Source organism: Jaculus jaculus, chromosome 1 (genome assembly GCF_020740685.1).
Source record: "Jaculus jaculus isolate mJacJac1 chromosome 1, mJacJac1.mat.Y.cur, whole genome shotgun sequence".
Taxonomy (NCBI): Eukaryota; Metazoa; Chordata; class Mammalia; order Rodentia; family Dipodidae; genus Jaculus; species Jaculus jaculus.
In genome coordinates, this window is record NC_059102.1 from 232,301,817 (window position 1) to 232,319,445 (window position 17,629).

General features: G+C 41.8%; 1 protein-coding gene across 1 annotated transcript in view; it reads right to left on the reverse strand.

The window, feature by feature from the left end:
* Positions 1–17,629, reverse strand: part of N4bp1 (NEDD4 binding protein 1) — a 55,630-nt gene that overhangs the window by 9,427 nt on the left and 28,574 nt on the right. The window contains exons 2-4 of the mRNA XM_004664838.2: positions 10,831–12,518; positions 2,573–2,703; positions 27–123 (exon numbers count right to left, since the gene is read on the reverse strand). Coding sequence (XP_004664895.2) covers positions 27–123; positions 2,573–2,703; positions 10,831–12,518 — 1,916 coding nt within the window. The remainder of the gene's footprint in view (positions 1–26; positions 124–2,572; positions 2,704–10,830; positions 12,519–17,629) is intronic.

The following is a 17,629-nucleotide window of genomic DNA, read 5'->3' on the forward strand; positions in this document are numbered from 1 at the left end:
CCAAGAAGGAAACCAGCCTTTCATACCTGTCATCATGAGAAGCAATTCTTTCTCCAAAGACCATCCGTGCAGGAGTTAAAGATAATATTCCAAGCTCCTGGAGCTGGGTTAGGAAGTGCTGTTCTGTTCATTGAATAAGGTGAATACATGTTCAGAAAAAGGCTATTTTCCCAGAAGTACAAATAAGCAAATGTAAACCCAAATGTTTCACTTAGGCAATTGCAAATGCTTTTCCCCTACTGACTGAAAAAAACAAAAACTAAAACAACAACAACAAAAAAAACCAAATCAAGATTCAAGCAAGACTAATACATAGCAAAATCAGTGTACCAAGAGATACTTTCCCCGCCCCCCACCCCCAGGTAGGGTCTCACTCTAGTCTAGGCTGACCTGGAATTCACTGTGTAGTCTCAGGCTGGCCTGGAACTCACAGCGATCCTCCTACTTCCGCCTCCTGAGTTCTGGGATTAAAGGCATGAGCCACCACGCCAGCTTTTTTTTTTTTTTTTTTTTTTTTTTTTTTAAAGACAGCAAGAGAAATTAGAATTGGCACACCAGGGTCTCAGCCACTGCAATCAAATTCAAGACATTTGCACCACCTAATATGCATGTGTGACCTTGCACTTATATCATCGTTGTGTGTCTGGCTTACGTGGGATCTGGAGAGAGATCGAATATGGGTCTGTAGGCTTTGCAGGGCAAGCGCCTTAACCACTAAGCCATCTCTCCAGCCTGACACACTATTTCTTAAACAGAAAAGTTTGAAACTCAGTTGCTTCTTAAGACTAAAGCCATTGGCTTGTATGTAATGAACCCTGCCCTTCAGAACTTTTTCAAAGCCCAAGTAAAATAGTAGAAGACAGGGCTGGAGAGATGGCTTAGCGGTTCATGTTCGAATCTCCAGGTCCCATAAAAGCCAGATGTAGAGTGACGCAAGCATACAACGTCACACGTGCACACACATATCTGGAATTCATTTGTGGCAGCTGAAGGCCCTGGCATGCCCATTCTCTCTCTCTCAAAGGAAAAAAAGTAGAAGACAGACTGTGAAAGGGGAGGCACAGGAGTCCTGGAAAAAGAAAAGTAGAAGAAGACTGTGAAGGGGAGGCACAGGAATCCTTGAGAAACAGAGTAGGAATGATGGAACAGGAATCAAGATAAGGTGTTCACTTTCAGCCTAGGAGTCTGACAAAAATCTCCCCTATCCTAATGTCTCTTAATTGTCTTTATAAGTATTTCCTGACTTTCACAAAGCAGAATGGAGGGCCAAAGCCATATTGTGGAAAAGCAATAATGGATAAAAGCTGAAAGCTGAGGGTCTAAGAGTCTCATGCTTGCAGTTCCTGCCACAGTAGCTACTGCTACCCCGACCTGAACTGACATGCCAAACGGAGCATGGTCCTGACCTAGCACTCCTATGGCGTGAATAGATCTGCCTCATTCCTTTTGTGTCTTCAGTCAGGGCAAAACACTGGGGAAATGAGTGGTTTTACTGCTTCTCCCTTTCTGTTTGATATGTTGGACAAATCTCATCCTACTTCTGTGTGCTCTGATGTATGATGATTGGCATTTTCACCTTTGTTCTTATCATGACTTAAGACAAAAACAACCTAAGTTTCTTTGGAATATTTCATGATCCATAAATTCAAACCTTGTGTGCATGACCTGTAGATTAGCAACAATTACATGCCAAATAAATGACAAATATTGAACTATTAAATAGGCTATTGAAAAGACATTATATTGAAGGCAGTAAACTTATCAAGTAGCCATTTTCAAAATACTGCTTAACCAAAAAACACAGCTGAATGGAATACGTGTATGTATACACAAACATATATACATATATATACAGACACACACACATATATACCCACTTTGAGTGCTAGAACTCAAAGTGTGTGCCACCATGCTGGGCTCTGGAAAGACATTAAAATTTTTGTTTGTTTGTTTGTTTTATTTGAGAGTGACAGACAGAGAAAGAGGCAAAGAGAGAGAGAGAGACAGACAATGACAGAGAGAATAGACGTGCCAGGGCCTCCAGCCACTGCAAATGAACTCCAGATGCGTGCACCCCCTTGTGCATCTGGCTAATGTGGGTCCTGGGAAATCAAGCCTTGAACTGGGGTTCCTGGGCTTTACAATCAAGTGCTTAACCACTAAGCCATCTCTCCAGTCCTGGAAAGACATTTAATTTCTAGAAAGCTACAGAAAATTTCATGTTACATGAGGAACTCTGGCACAGCTTTCTAACAATTATGGTTAACTTCCATCTTTTCCCCAGCCAGTATTTCTTATATTGCAACACTGTTTTCAATTAATATTTTCTTCAGACAGGGTCACAGACTCCCAATGTAGCTGTGGATGACAGTGAACTACTTCTCTCCTGCCTCCATCTCTGATGGTGGGATTATGTGCCAATATGTGGTGTATTTTACCAGAAGAAACCAATTTACAATCCTGTTCATGTTGTCCATGGTACATGACTATGCTAAGAACCATGTGTTGCAATTAGAAATTAATCACTAAATATCTAAATAGAAAATTCTGAAGAAAAATTATTCCACCTCACCTGTGACATTAGGATCACGTCTTGTTCTCCACTGAGGGACAAACACAGTGATGTTTCTGTTTCCAAGCTTCCAAAAGTATTCAACTGCAATTGCAATTCCACGACAAGAAAAGAACTTTTTCAGACCATGACTATAAAAAAATAAGGAAAATTTACTTCAGAGTAAAAGTGTTTAAAACATAAGTTTCACCACAGAAAAGCAAAATCCATATATTACAAAAATGTAACTTGTACACATTTTGGCATTTAGCTATACACTCTACTAATTTGCAAACCCAAGACAGAACCCACTGAAGAAGTTTTTTCCCTATATTATTTGATTTCATTGAGTATGCTATTTTGGCAGAAACTAAGCTTCATGGGTTTTTAAGAGTTTATTCTATTTAGAAAACTAGTCTGTAAGCTCTGCCTCATCAATGGCTTCTGAGAACTCGTCCCTTCTGAGACAGAGTTTCATTAGTCATCCAACTGACCTCACAGTTGTAATCTTCCCACCTCCTAAGTATTATTACTAGACTTACTGGTGTGTACCCCCATACCCAGCCTAATGTGACCAAAGAAATGATTGTCCTGGATCCAGTATTTGTAGTACTGGGGATCAAAGCCAGGGCCTCACAAATGCTAGGCTATTGCTCTACCACTGAGTTAAACCCCAGCCCATTTCTAGGAATTTCTTATTTAAGAATCTGTTGCAGGGGCTGGAGAGATGGCTTAGCGGTTAAGCGCTTGCCTGTGAAGCCTAAGGACCTCGGTTCGAGGCTCGGTTCCCCAGCTTCCACGTTAGCCAGATGCACAAGGGGGCGCACGTGTCTGGAGATCATTTGCAGAGGCTGGAAGCCCTGGTGCGCCCATTCTCTCTCTCTCTCCCTCTCTCTATCTGTCTTTCTCTCTGTGTCTGTCGCTTTCAAATAAAAAAAAAAAAAATTAAGAATCTGTTGCAGAAGCAGAGACAGTTGGGATTGTGTCTGTGTTGTGGCTACTTGTTATGGAGGCCAAGCATAAAGATGTGTGTGACCTGGACATCGCAACAGTAGCATCTAATGTCACTGCTGCCTCTGGCTCCAGGAAGGCTCCACCCCCTTTCTAAGGAGTCTGTAACTTACACAGGTATGGTCAAGCTATGGCCTACAGACATGCCATCATACATCCCACGATAGTTATTATATGGCCCCACACATTTGTAGTAGATAATGTCATGTCACGGTGTCAAAAGTTTAGCCACTCCTGACAGGAAAACAGTCTGAGATTAAGATTCAAATGAAATGAACTGGGGCCACAGGCCAGCAGAAAGCAGGGGAAAAGGAAAGCATACAAGTAGCAGGCCAGACCCAGGCAAACTGAAAAGGTCAGTGTGGTCTCTGTCTCATCACTCAATTCTGCCACCGCAGTGAGACAATAGCCACAGACATTAGGAATGTGGCTGGGTTCCCAGTCATAAATCACAGGGGCTTCACCTGCCCTAGTATGACCCGAGTACGGGAGACTCCAGAAACACAGCCCCCAAATCTGGCAATGCAGTTCAAAATACTTCAATTTTATTCTCAGGCAATCAAGTGGAGGTACAAGGAGAAAAGGCAAAGTCCTCCATGCTTACTTCCGCTGCCTGGCTGGGCTGTGAGGTTCTCTACATTTGACAGGCCAGGAGTCTGGCCAAGGCAAGCCTCCCACACTATACCATGTGTCAGCTGACTGCTTTTTTTCTTGCTCCCCTCCAACCCTGTTCCTCCTCATCTGTGTGTGTCTGTGCTCTTTCCTTACTAGCCCTTCCAAGGACCTGAGTCCAGTCCTACTGACCAGACTCTTCCTGTCATCTCCTATCCTTACCGGGTACCATAATCAGAGATTCCGATCACAGATACTAAGAGACAAATGGCCTGCCTGGCGCGTGTGGCCAGAAAGTGGAGGTATTGGGTCAGACTCAGGCTTCCTCACTCCTGGCCAGTGCTCTTCCACTATCCCAATGTGCTGTTACCTCAAATGTACTCCCAACCCTTGAGAGGAAACAGGGCTGTACAAAAAGAACTAAGCTGGTGACAGGCTGAGAAGAGAAGAGAGCCTCTCAAACTCCTTGGAAGAGGCTATGAAGTCCATGCTCTTTTATAGGAGGCAGTAAATAAGAGACTACTGGATTTTATCCCAGAAAACATATGCAAGTATACACACTAGAGGGGGTATCCCTTTTTAATCTTTAAAAAAAAATAAGAGCCAGGCGTGGTGGTGCATGCCTTTAATCTCAGCAGTTGGGAGGCAGAGGTAGGAGGATCGTCAGGAGTTCAAGGCCACCCTGAGACTACACAGTGAATTCCAGGTCAGCCTGAGCTAGAGTGAGACCCTACCTCAAAAAACAAAAACAAAACAACAAAAAAGGCAGGGTTGGAGAGATGGCTCAGTGGTTAAAGATGCTTGCCTGCAAAGCCTAAGGACCAGGGTTTAATTCCCCAGTACCCATAAAAAGCCAGATGAACAAGATGGCACTTGCATCTGGAGTTCGTTTACAGTTGCTAGATATCTTGGTGCACCCAATCTCTCTCTCATAAATAAATAAGGGTTTTTTTTTTTCTTTTTTCTTTCTTTTGTTTTGTTGGAAAGCCATCAATCACAATGTAATTGCTTAATAGCAAGGACAGGCCTGGAGTTAATATAAACCAATGCTAATGTGAAATCCAAAATCAAGAGCTTGCTGGTTCCTAGAAAACTAAGAATGCAGGCATAGGTTACCTCCCTGTGAGTTGGTCAGGTAGGCCCATGAAGCTCCTAAAACAATACAGCTACTGCCAATACTCTTGGTTGCTCACCAGGGCTAGATGGCAAGATCCTACTGTTGAAGACACACATGCTTCGGTAGCAGGACACTGAGATTTCAAACGGGAACTGAGATGGAACTTGACTAGCTGTCATAATGCTGCAAAGTCCTATGTAGGCTACTGGGGAAAAAGTCATCAACAGTCTTAACCAGCAGTGGATCCCGCAGGCTAAACAATCCACCAGCCAGACAAGAGATGACCTCCCATCCCATAATTGTGACATGACTATCAGAGGGGTAACCAAATGCTTTCTGACTGGACTTGAGGGCAGCTCCACAGAAGGGAGTTACTGAAAACAACACCTACGGCTTGGAAGTCCTAGGCCCTAGAAAGGGAGATACTATTATTTGGCTACATGGATAGGTTATGTCCATCAAATTGGCCTCTAAATATTGTTTAGGCCCACAGATTAGTGCTGCTCTCACCTTTTGCCAGAGAAGCTTCTTTCTGAAATTGGCAGTGACTACTAGAAGACTTAAAACTCATCAAAGTGCTGAGAATAAGTTACTGTTGAGACCTCCATATCACCTTCTCCAAGGCTCAGGGAGCAGAGCAGAAAGAGTCAGAGGATGGGGAGGAGGAGTGCTTTGGAATCCCGTCTTCAGAACATTAAGTAGATGCTGTACTCATGACCCTTCAGTGACAGTTGTTACCTGCACAAGATCTTCCCCATACTGGGCCATCAATATTCTGTCACTGATGGTGAAAGGGGGGGGGGAGATGACAAAGGACCCAGGTCCAATTCCCCAGTACCCACATAAAGCCAGGTGCACAAGTGGCACATGCTTCTGGAGTTCATTTGCAGTGGCTGGAGGAGGCCCTGGCACGCCTATTGTATCTGCCTCTTCTCTCAAATAAATAAATATCTAAAAAACAAAAATAAAAAAGAAAGACAAACCCAGGGATGCATATGTTTAGTTCTCAAAGGATGGATGACCCCTGAGGAAAAGACAAGAAAAGCTTGTAAATGGTCTCCATGTTATTCAACACACAAGCACCACCTGCTTGTCCTTTCTTAAAAAGAGCTACTGGTCCATGCATGGTGGCGCACACCTTTAATCCCAGCACTTGGGAGGCAGAGGTAGGAGGACTGCCGTGAGTTCAAGGCCACCCTGAGACTACATAATGAATTCCAGATCAGCCTGGACTAGAGTGAGAAAAGAAAAAAAGAAAAGAAAAAGATCTATTGGCCATAATGGTAGAGCTGGATGGTGATGAAGGACCCAGTTCCATCTCACTGGGTCACTGGAAAAAAAAAGGGCCAATGCAGAAAGAATTCTGCTGCCTTGGGTCCTTTATAAGTGCAGAGGGAACCATGTCACAAAGAACAAGTTAAATCATCTGGCTGTGTTGCATATTATAGTAGCTACTCAACTAAAAGGAAGTATGCCCAACGCAAATGGGTGACAATGTTTGGTAAAAACTCATGGCAGTCACTGAACCAGACAGGTCAGTGCGGGGAAATGGTGCAAAGTCCTTTTTGAGTAATCCAAGGAAGTGATTTTCTTCTATAGTTTCCACTTAATAAAAATAAGTCATGAAACCTGCTATATAAAGATGAGGAAGAAAAATGGTTAGAATGCACAGTTCTAGCAAGTGAAAGGGTAAGGCCCATCTACATGGAAATCATTACACCAGGCAAGTCCAACGCTTTCATGCTGGGGTTTTGGCTGTCATTGTGTTGTTGAGCCAGACACCACAAACATTTCCACTAGCTCATCACTTGACTCATTTATGGTGACAAGGGGAAAAATATACATATGCATGTATATTATATCTGGCAGTTATTATAAAGCAGTTATTTTGGAATTTTTCACAGTACTTATGAGCTGAAGACATGTGAAATCAAATAAACAGCAATCCAGGAAAGGTGGGCCTGGGTTGCTTAGGCATGGTTCACACCAACAAGATCCAACTGCTGAAGGCCTCAAATTTCATTCTAACTACTTTCTTCCCATCTGGCTGGGTCAAATGGGTAGGGCTCACTTAGTAGCACCTTTTCAGCCAAGATTTAAGCATTTGATGATGCCACGGTCTGAACATTCCAACCTTAACTTTTGTGGGAAGAGACAGGCTGGGTTCTGAGACATTATGGATCAAATCTAGGTATAATCCTGGACAAGGTGTTGATACTATTTCATAATATGCAAGTTACTCAGCATTGTGAAAAAATTAAATGAATAAATATACAGTCTTAAGTTAAAATTTAATTAAAATTTATCACCAGAATACCAACCAAAATGTTACCAGTGGGTAGTAAAAAGCTAGTAATAAAGCCTTAAAGTCTTTCATTTATCAACATACTGTACTGAATGCATGGCTAATGGGGTAGGTCTGTGACTGGACATAAGCAAGACTCTTAATGGAACTCAGTCTAACAGAATTCCCATTTAACAGGGAAGCAGCTGGCTCAGTATATAAAACTATAAAGTTTATTCAAGGGAAGTTCACACAATTTTTGTTTCAGAGTGATCAGTCCAGCACTACTTTCTCAATACTATGCAGCACTACGAGCATTGAATTCCAAAGAATTTCCCAACTCAAAGTACATTCATTAGTAGTTTCTTTCCTAGAAAAAGGTTAATTTTAATTACTAACATTCCCAGAGAAAAAAATATATATAATCAAACACAATTTTGTCTTGGGACAACACATCCTTTTATAAAAGTGCTGCTCTTAAACTGAGGCATCAGTAAATTCAAAGAAAACTCAAATCTGTTCAATTAGTTTTCAGAAACAGTAAGAGAGCTTGCATGCTTCCCCTAGATGTTAATCAGCAGTTTTCAAGAGAGAGAGCACTGCAGTTAAGGGTATTAGAATATACGAGGTAGTGTTCTGGGGTATTATAATGGTGGAGAGGTGCATAATGGGCAAAGTAGTAAGGATTAGATACTCAAAAACATCCTGTCATGGACAGACCACTCTACACGCCAATAGTGACCACTGAGAGACATGTTAGTTACTACTCCCAAAAGGCCTTCTACTATCAGTCTAGGTTTATTTGTGTTCTTACTCTTTCAACATCAATTTGGGAAATCCTACATATGGAAGTTTCTTTAAAGGATTAGCATTACTCACAATCATGACCTAAAATATAAAAATATTTTTACTGGGTTGGAGAAATGGCTTAGTGTTTAAGGTGCTTGCCTCCAAAGTCTAAGTGCCCATATTCGACTCTCCAGATCCCATCTGGTGACATGCATGCAAGGCTACACATGCGCAAAAGGTGACACACGCATCTGGAGTCACTGCAGTGGCTGGAGACCCTGGTGCAACAATTCTCTCTCTCATTAAAAAAACAAAACAAAACAAAAAAAAAAAAACTATTTGAGACAGACAGACAGACAGACAGACAGAGACAGAATGGGCATGCCAGACCTCTGGCTGCTATAAACTAACTACAGATGCATGCGCCGCTTTGTGTATTAGGCTTTACGTGAGCACTGACTGGGGAGTTGAACCCGCACTATCAGACTTTACAAGCAAGTACCTTTTAACCACTGAGCAATCTCCCCTGCCCATGATCTTAATTTTATGCCATCATTTGGCTTGAGAACTCCTAACAGTGGCATTTTACATTTGTGGTTTAGATGATATGCAGCTGAGGGTCATTTGCTGGGTTTTCCAAAAAGCACAGTGAAATGACAATAAGCAGTATTATTCATTCATCAAGAAGACGACGGGTCACACATCTGCACCTCCACACCATGAGGAAGGGAGAGAAGCTGAGTGAGTCCTTACCATACATGAGGAAGGCAGCTGCCAAGAAGCACTGCTACCCTTTCTTTTCCTCTGAGTAATAAACAATTTGAAGAAAACCACCACCAAGTACACACATACTTATGGATGGAATGATACATATGAGATTTCCTTAAAAGTAGCAGGGAAAGGGGCTGCAGACAGAACTAAATAGCAGAACATTTGCCCAGCTGCAGGACAGCCTGGGTTCTATCTCCAGCACCATAGGAATAACAGAAATATGATAAGCATAAAGCAATAGGTGAGTACAGATGAAACAAGATTAGTCATGAATTGTTAACTGTTAAAACTGAATAATTAAACCCATGGGACATCACTTTCTTGTTTCATACCTCTTCGTAAATTCTAAAAAAAAAATTCACAAATAATAATAAACATACACTTCAGTAATTTATTTTTCAAGCTGTGTATGGTAGCACATGCCTGTAATCCTGACACTTAGGAGGCTGAAGCAGGAAGGCTGAGTTTGAGGATAGTCTGGGCTATAGAATTAGTCCAAAGGCAGGCTGGAAATATGACTTAGCAGTTAAGGTGCTTGCCTCAAAGCCAAAGGACCCATGTTTTGAGTCCCCAGGACCCATGTAAACCAGATGCACAAGGTGATGCATGCATCTGGAGTTCGTTTGCAGTGGCTGGAAGTCCTGGCAAACCCATTTGTCTCTCCCTCGTTCTCAAACTAAAAATAAAATATTTTAGTAAAGAAAAAGAATTAGTTCAAAGTCATCCTTGCTGGTCACCTTAGTTCTAAGGTCTCAAAATGAAAACTAAACGGGTTGGAGAGATAACACAATGGTGGCTCACTGGCCTAACCTGCACAAGACTCTAGATCCAATCCCCAATGCTGAAGGAAAAAACAAAAACAAAAACAAAAACCGCAGGCCAGTGATGTGGCTCACAAGTACAGCCTAGCATGTGAGGCCCAGTATCATACACACACACAAATTGCAGATGTCAGCTCATTGACTGAACTTTCAGAAGTACTAGGAAAGAGGTGCACGAACATTCAACAACTACAAAACCTACTTTGAAGATTTGGCCACTTGGAAAGGTGGCTCATGCAGAAGCTTAGGCAGGAAAACTTCAAGTTCAAAGGAGTCTTGGCTACAAGAAGCTCTCACCAGGAAGAAAAAATAAAACAACCCGGGGCTGAGGAGATAGCTTAGTGGTCAAGGTGCTTGCTTGCAAATCTTGATGGCCAGGTTCAATTCCCTAGCACCCACATAATGGCAGATACACAAAGTGGATATATATCTGAAGTTTGTTTTTATAGTGGCAGGAGGCCCTGATGCATCAATTCTTACTCTCTCTCTCATATACAGAGAAAAAACAAAAGGCCCTGTTATATTTTGAACCAATGGTACTCATAGTATTAGCAGCCTGACAATTTACAACGCTATTCTACATATCCTAGGGCATGATGCAATGTAAAAAGATAAAACTTTCTACCATCTCTTCCCACAGGAAAAAGGAAAAGCAAAAACAACCAAAAAGCTCAAAATACCAGAAACTTAAAGGACCAAACCTGTTCAACCAGCCCATCCTCCCACATCAGGTAAAGACACAGAACAACTAGACAGATGTGTGGGGCTTCTACACACACACACACACACACACACACACACACACACACACACACACACGATTTTGAGACACTGCTGGAGTACTATGTAAGAACAATTCGCTCAGTGGACTTACGTTATTGCAACATTGCTCCCATCTATGACAATATGCTTCAAATCTGATCTCCCTGGTTCATTTTTTAGTTCCAGTTTGTAGGGTACTTTTAAAGTATCTCGAAATCTTTGCACCCCAGTGACTGAGGAATCAATATGATCAGAAGACCCTGCCAAGCGTGCGTCAGTAGCTGAAGGCAGCAGCTGGGGCAGCGGCACTGGTGGACAAAGGGTTGGGTAATGTGACTTAGATGGAGGGGAGTCACAACATCCTGAATGTTTTTCACAGGCAGATTTTATATTATTTGGAAGCAAGGGTTCTGAGTGCTGTTGCACACCATTTTCAGTAAAAACTGCAACTCTCTGCTGGTGACTTGTAGCTCCCCTTGAAACAAAATTGACTTCTTTAGGACTTGAAGGGGAGACAGAGGGTGAAATGCCATCAGTTTGAATGTCTACATTAGCAATGTAGTTCTGGTCTGAACCCCAGATTTCATGTTTCTGGTCTACTGGCACTGTTCTGCAAGAATTAATTTTACAATTTGAGGTACATGATTTAGAGTCTTCTTTGAATGGTAACTGAGTAAACTTTCCTGCCATATTTTGCTGTCTGTGATTCTGTGTTTTCTTAGGAGGGGAGTCTGTTGTAAGGTCATTCAAGCTACTACAAACATCTTTATTTTTGGTCTTAGCATCTGGATACACAGAGCCAGGTGAAAACTCTCCGTCCTCTTGAAGCCTTTTGTTTGCTTTTTCAATTTCCTCTAAGAGTAGCAATGGTTCAGTAGAAGGTCCATATTCCCTAATGACGTTTTCAACAATCTCTTGGGAATAGCCCATTGTTTTAAAAAAGTTTACAAGGATGTTGTATTCCATTTCCTCAGTAGTATCTTTTGCATCTGGGCTTACATTTGCAAAATTAGTACAAGAATCAGATAGGTCATTGATTACATTTCCAGCTGATGTCTTACCATCATCTAAATCCTCCTCTTCTCCAACATTTTCTAAAGAAAACTGCTTCTTGGTATGCCTTTCCTCTGAGTCAGAAGATCTCCTCTTGTGACAAATTCTTTCTGTGGAAAGTGCCTCTTCATCTGAACTTAGACTATTTATTGGAACAAAAAGCACATCTGGTGAACTAGAAAAGGCTGTATCCATTTGTTTTGTCAGTTCAGAAACAGGAGTGCCAGCTTTATTTCTTGCGTCTTCCTGCAAAACATTTTCCTCTCTAGCAGTACTTAGCCCTGTGGCATCATTCTGTGTAAACTCTGACTGGTATGCACCTCTAATTTCAATAACATCATCATCTCCTGGTTCGATCAGACTCTCATCACCTTGTGTAAGAGTCAAAAGTTCTTTTTTCAAGGAAGTGGGCAAAATCAACAAATCCATTGTATAATTATCTGCATGAGCTTCAACAAATTGTCTGAATTCCCGTTTTACTTCTGACTCTTTCTGGCTGCTGGGAATGTTCTCATTATTCTCAAAGAGCTTTACAAACTGCTGAATATGACTCCTGGCCATGACCACAGCCTCCGCACTTCCTCTGATGCCAAGAAGGCCAGTGTCTAAAATGCAGAGGTCAGCGCAAGTATCCTGAATTAAGCTCTTCAGAAATAGGCTCTGTGCCCCAACAAAAATGCAGTGCATGGCCTTGGGGTAACACTCTCTTTCTTCCAATTCAGGCTCACAGATTCCTTTGATATACTCCTGTGAAGAGAAGATGAAATGAGGTCAATTTAAAAAGCTTAGCACAGAGCATATTAACATACAGACTATAAAAGGATGACAGTAAAATTACTTATAATTTGTTGAGAAATGCCATGATTTCAAGAAAAGATTGAAAATGACAGACCTAAACCATTTAATTTAGAGTAATTGGAAACTCTCCATCTATATCTACAGAGTAGGCATGTATGACCTTTTAATTGAATATGTTGCAGAATGGTCTTAACAGTATGCCTACCTATATAATGGATGATCATGAGGCTGGATTCATTTATATCTAAAGAATGCCTCCTTGCTAGTTAAGTCATTCATCACTACCTTCATGAGATGACTTACTTCAGAATAAACAAGGGCTTCTGTATCTCTGACCTTGGGTTCCACATACAACAAAAATGATTACCCTCTGTTCTCATATTTCCCTAAAAAAGAAGCCAGGCGTGGTGGCGCAAGCCTTTAACTCCAGCACTCAGGAGGTAGAGGTAGGATCATCACCGTGAGTTCAAGGCCACCCTGAGACTACAGAGGTCAGCCTGAGCTATAGTGATAACCTACCTCAGAAAACCAAAAAAAGAATACTCAAAAAGAGGCAGAGGTAGGATCGCTGTGAGTTTGAGGATAGCTTGGGACTACACAGTGAACTCCAGGTCAATCTGGGCTAGAGTGAGACTCTAGCTTAAAAAGCCAAAAAGAATACTAAAAAAAAGATCGATGATCTTCTTCTTTTTTTTTTTTTTTTTTTTTTTTTTTTGCTATTCTTCTGAAAGGAGACCTCAGTAAATTAAGAAAGGGAGCTGATTTTTTTAACAACTAGGTTGTGGCTGGGGAAGAGTGAGTAAAGCCATCCAGTTAACACACACATACATGCACACAGGTCGTAAGATACAAGTGTTAGTTAGCACATCAACTCTGGAAGGCAGCTCTGTCTGCTCACTACTGTACCACCAAAGCAGACACGAACCTTGGTTCTGGAGTGCTTAAATCCAGCAACACCACTGGTATGCTCTTGATCAAGTTACCTAACCTAAGCCCAGTGCGTTCATCAGCAGAGGTACGAATAGCGGAATCATAAAGGGTGAAAACAAAAATTGATATAAAGTCCTTTTAATAGTGCCTTGCATGTATGAAATGTTAAATAGTTACATTATTGTCAGTGAAAACTTCCTGGATAAACATTTAAGAAAAGAGCTTTGCACAACACCTGGTCAAATGAGGGCTACTTAGGAGTTCAACCTGTGTAGCACCAGTCCACTTAGGAGTTCAACCTGTGTAGCACCAGTCCCAAAGAGATTCTGCAAGCCTGCACTTACTATGCACTTGACTTGTTACCGATAACATTTCTTTAATTAGAGCTCATATTAAAAAAAATGTATATACAGCTCTTGTGTATTAAAATTTAAAACCACAAAATAACTTTGTAAGTGAGACCAGCCCACACATCCATGCTTTCTTTGCTTCTTCATGCCCTGAATGTATCTGGAGTTTGTGGCTATGGTGGCAAAGCAGGATGGAAACATGCTGAATGCATGAGCTCTGACATTTAATTTGTCATTGCTGTTAACATGACAGTTTAGTTAAGCCAACCATCCTTTCTTTCTTTCTCAATGTCCAAACTGTGTTAAATACTGATGCCAGCATGATTAGAGATCTCTGAATAGGAGCTGAGAATGTAGCTCAGTTGGTACAATGCTTGCCTAGAATGTGCGTAGCCCTGGTTCTATTACTAGCACCTCATAAATAGGACATGGTGGTGCATTCCTATAAGCCCAGCACTCAGGAAATGAAATAGGTTCAGTTACAATCAATAGTTTATCATTTTAAGGGAAGTGTATAAAAACCTCAACACTTGTATCAATCATAGTTACTTTTTGCACCCCATGTTTTGACAACTTGGGGTGCCTTTTACTCCTGGGAAGAGACTTCCCTTCCAAGCGCAATTCCTAGAAGTGATGGGCTTTGCTGGAGCATATGCCTCTTGGGCAGCACACCCAATTTAGAGTGCCACTCCATTGGACTCCTTAGCTAAAGCTCATACAGCAAGAAAATATTTGCCTGGCCCTAAGTCAGCCCAAGTCCCAAGAATCAGATGGAGGGCTCTAAAAGGGCCTATTGGTCTTATTCAAACTAAACAAACCTTAATGATCACTTCCTCATACCTTGTGTTTCTCATGAAAACTCCGAAAAAGGCTGTAGCCTAGGCTTTCCTTTCCCCTTGTCCTTGTTTTTGGCCTCCTCACCAAAGCCAAGTCCTGCATGGTGTAGCATGGCCCTGCTCTCAAGAAATATAGTAAGTGTAAGTTCTTCAATGGCATTGATGTATATCATCAGTCACTCACCTCCAACATTCAAATTCAAATCCTATGGATACAATTTTAAGATAACAGCATAGCCCCCACCCCACCCCACCCCACCCCACCCCAATGCTACAAATCAAGCCTTGGTTCCTAGATAGGTTGGACAAGTTCTCTATCACTGAGCTGTACTCTTAGGCCTCAGTCCCTTTTCCACCCCACGCTCTACCCCACTCTTTACAGCTGTCTCATACTCCATGTATAGACATTTGAAACCATCAGAGAATGTTCTGATTTGTGCCTATAGTGACCACACTCCCGATGAAGAACTCAAGAGGAGCCAAGCATGACAGAGCACCTTCAACTGTAGCACTCATGAAGTCAAGCCTTTTCCATTTGCCATTGCCAGTTAAGAAGCCCTCTTGGGGACTGGAGAGATGGCTTAGTGGTTAAGCACTTGCCTGTGAAGACTAAGGACCTTGGTTTGGGGCTTGAGTCCCCAGGACCCACGTTAACCACATACACAAGGGGGCGCACGCATCTAAAGTTCGTTAGCAGTGGCTGGAGGCCCTGGCACGCCTATTCTCTCTCTCTCTTTCTGCCTCTTTCTCTCTCTCTGTCACTCTCAAATAAATAAATAAAAATAAAATTTTTTTTTTAAAAAAAAAGCCCTTTGGGCCATTCTTTCACAGATGGCTGTCAGCATAGATTTTCCTTCACTTTAACAGACAACAAACTGTTTTACTTTCACTCTCAAAAGTTCATTTCCAGCTGGAGAGATGGCTTAGCCTTGGTTAAGGCGCTTGCCTGCAAAGCCAAAGGATCCAGATTCAATTCCACAGGACCCATGTAAGCCATATGCGCAAGATGGCACATGCATCTGGAGTTCATTTGCAAGGTCCTAGCACACCCTTTTTCCCTGCCCTCTCTCTTTCAAATAAATAAATAAAATTTAAGTTCATTTTCTCAGCTAAAAGCTTTTTTTCTTGCTGGGCACAGTGGCTCATGCCTACAGTCCCAGTACTTGTGAGACTGAGGTAGACATTGCTGTGAGTTTAAAGGTAGCTATAGAACACCCCTTTCCCAAATTAATTTTTTCACAGTGTTAAAGTCTATTCCATAATGAAATCACAACTCTGGAAAGTGGCCCAGGTTTGCTGAAGTAGTTTTTTCTCCCTGGGGCCTGCCTAAGGGCAATTACCATCTCTATAGCTGTCTGATGCCAGCACATTGGTCTCCCAAACCTTGACCCTTCTAACAGCAAGCTTAAGCCACTGATGCATGGTGCCTGGTTTCAACAATAATATATAAAACTTTCACTTTTCCTCTGAAACATAGCTAGAAAGGACATAAATTAAGAGTGCTTGATAGTCTATGTGACCACAACACATAACCAAATTTGAAAAGTACTAATGGCTGAATATTGACCTTTTTGTTTTTGAAAGAGTCTCATGTAGCCCAGATGACCTTGAAGTTACTATGTAATCCAGGATGACTCTGAATTCCTGATAGTCCTGCTTCTATTTCCCAAGTGCTAGGATTCCAGGTATATACCATCATGGCTAGCCACACATATCTGCTTTGAAAAATGTGACAAGCTTCAAGGAGAAATCATTTTCAAGCCAGGTGTGTTGGTACATGCCTTTGATCCCAGCACTTGGGAGGCAGAGTTAGGAGGATCTCTGAATTCAAGGCCAGCCTGGGACTATAGTTGAGTTCCAGTCAGCCTGGGCTAGAGTGAGACCATACTACGAAAAATCAAAAGAAAAGAATCATTTTAAAGAGTCCATTTTTATGCACCTAATATATATTTACAATTGTAAGACTTATTAAACTTTCACATATAAGGTGTGTATTTTAACTGGCAGGTAAACATTAGATGCTTTGTCACAGAAATGCCAAGTACCTTTTCATCCATAGGCATAAATTCATCTCTCCCCCACCCTCCACGAACTACATACTTCATGACTTAACAAAGCCTCTGAGCCAGCATTAGCACTCCAGTTATTCTGGAAGTGGACTGTGTAGTCTGTTCATACTAGAGCCAGAAGAGAACATGAAGCAAATCAAATCCAAGGACCAGGAAGAACACGAACTTCTAAGACAGTAACTACGGCTTACTGCTGCAACATGTGATATTCTTAGGCTGAGTTCATTCTTCCTTTAAGAAGATCATTTTTCTATTTAACTCTACAAGTTTCTTTGTTCTTTAACTCTCAAGAGAACTGGTGTATTCTGGCAAATAGCCAAAATAACAACAATAGCAATAATCAGCAGCATGTATCTTTACCCAAAGTCTACAGAGGGTTAAAGTGTAGGAATTTTCCACAACTTGTTACATAAAGCACCTTATTCCATTTTTTTTTCCTTAAAAGAAATGTTTTCTTTGGTTTCTTATAAGTTTTGGTCTCTTCCATTTTGTCTGTGATAAATTCCTTGGTGGCTTCCACCCTGTCCTGCAAATACTTGGCAGCTGGCAAAGATGAATGTAGGCAGGATTCACAATCAAGGACGCTCCTCCCAAGGCTCCCACGGTTAGTGGAGTGGGGAGGTGTTGCAACCGTAAATATGGCAGATGCTGTCAGGACATTTACTGTACTGTCAGATGACCCAATGAGCTCTGGGAAAGATGATTTTACACCTCTTTTGGGGCGCTGGGATCACTGCTACTTCCTGCTGCAGACTAGAGAATAGCTCCATAGATACCCCAGCAGTATCCATCAGGAGAGCGATCTCACCAAGTGTGGGCCAGAGGGCTGAACTTAGTACTCAGAGACAATCAGCCTCTACTGCCTCTATCTGTCT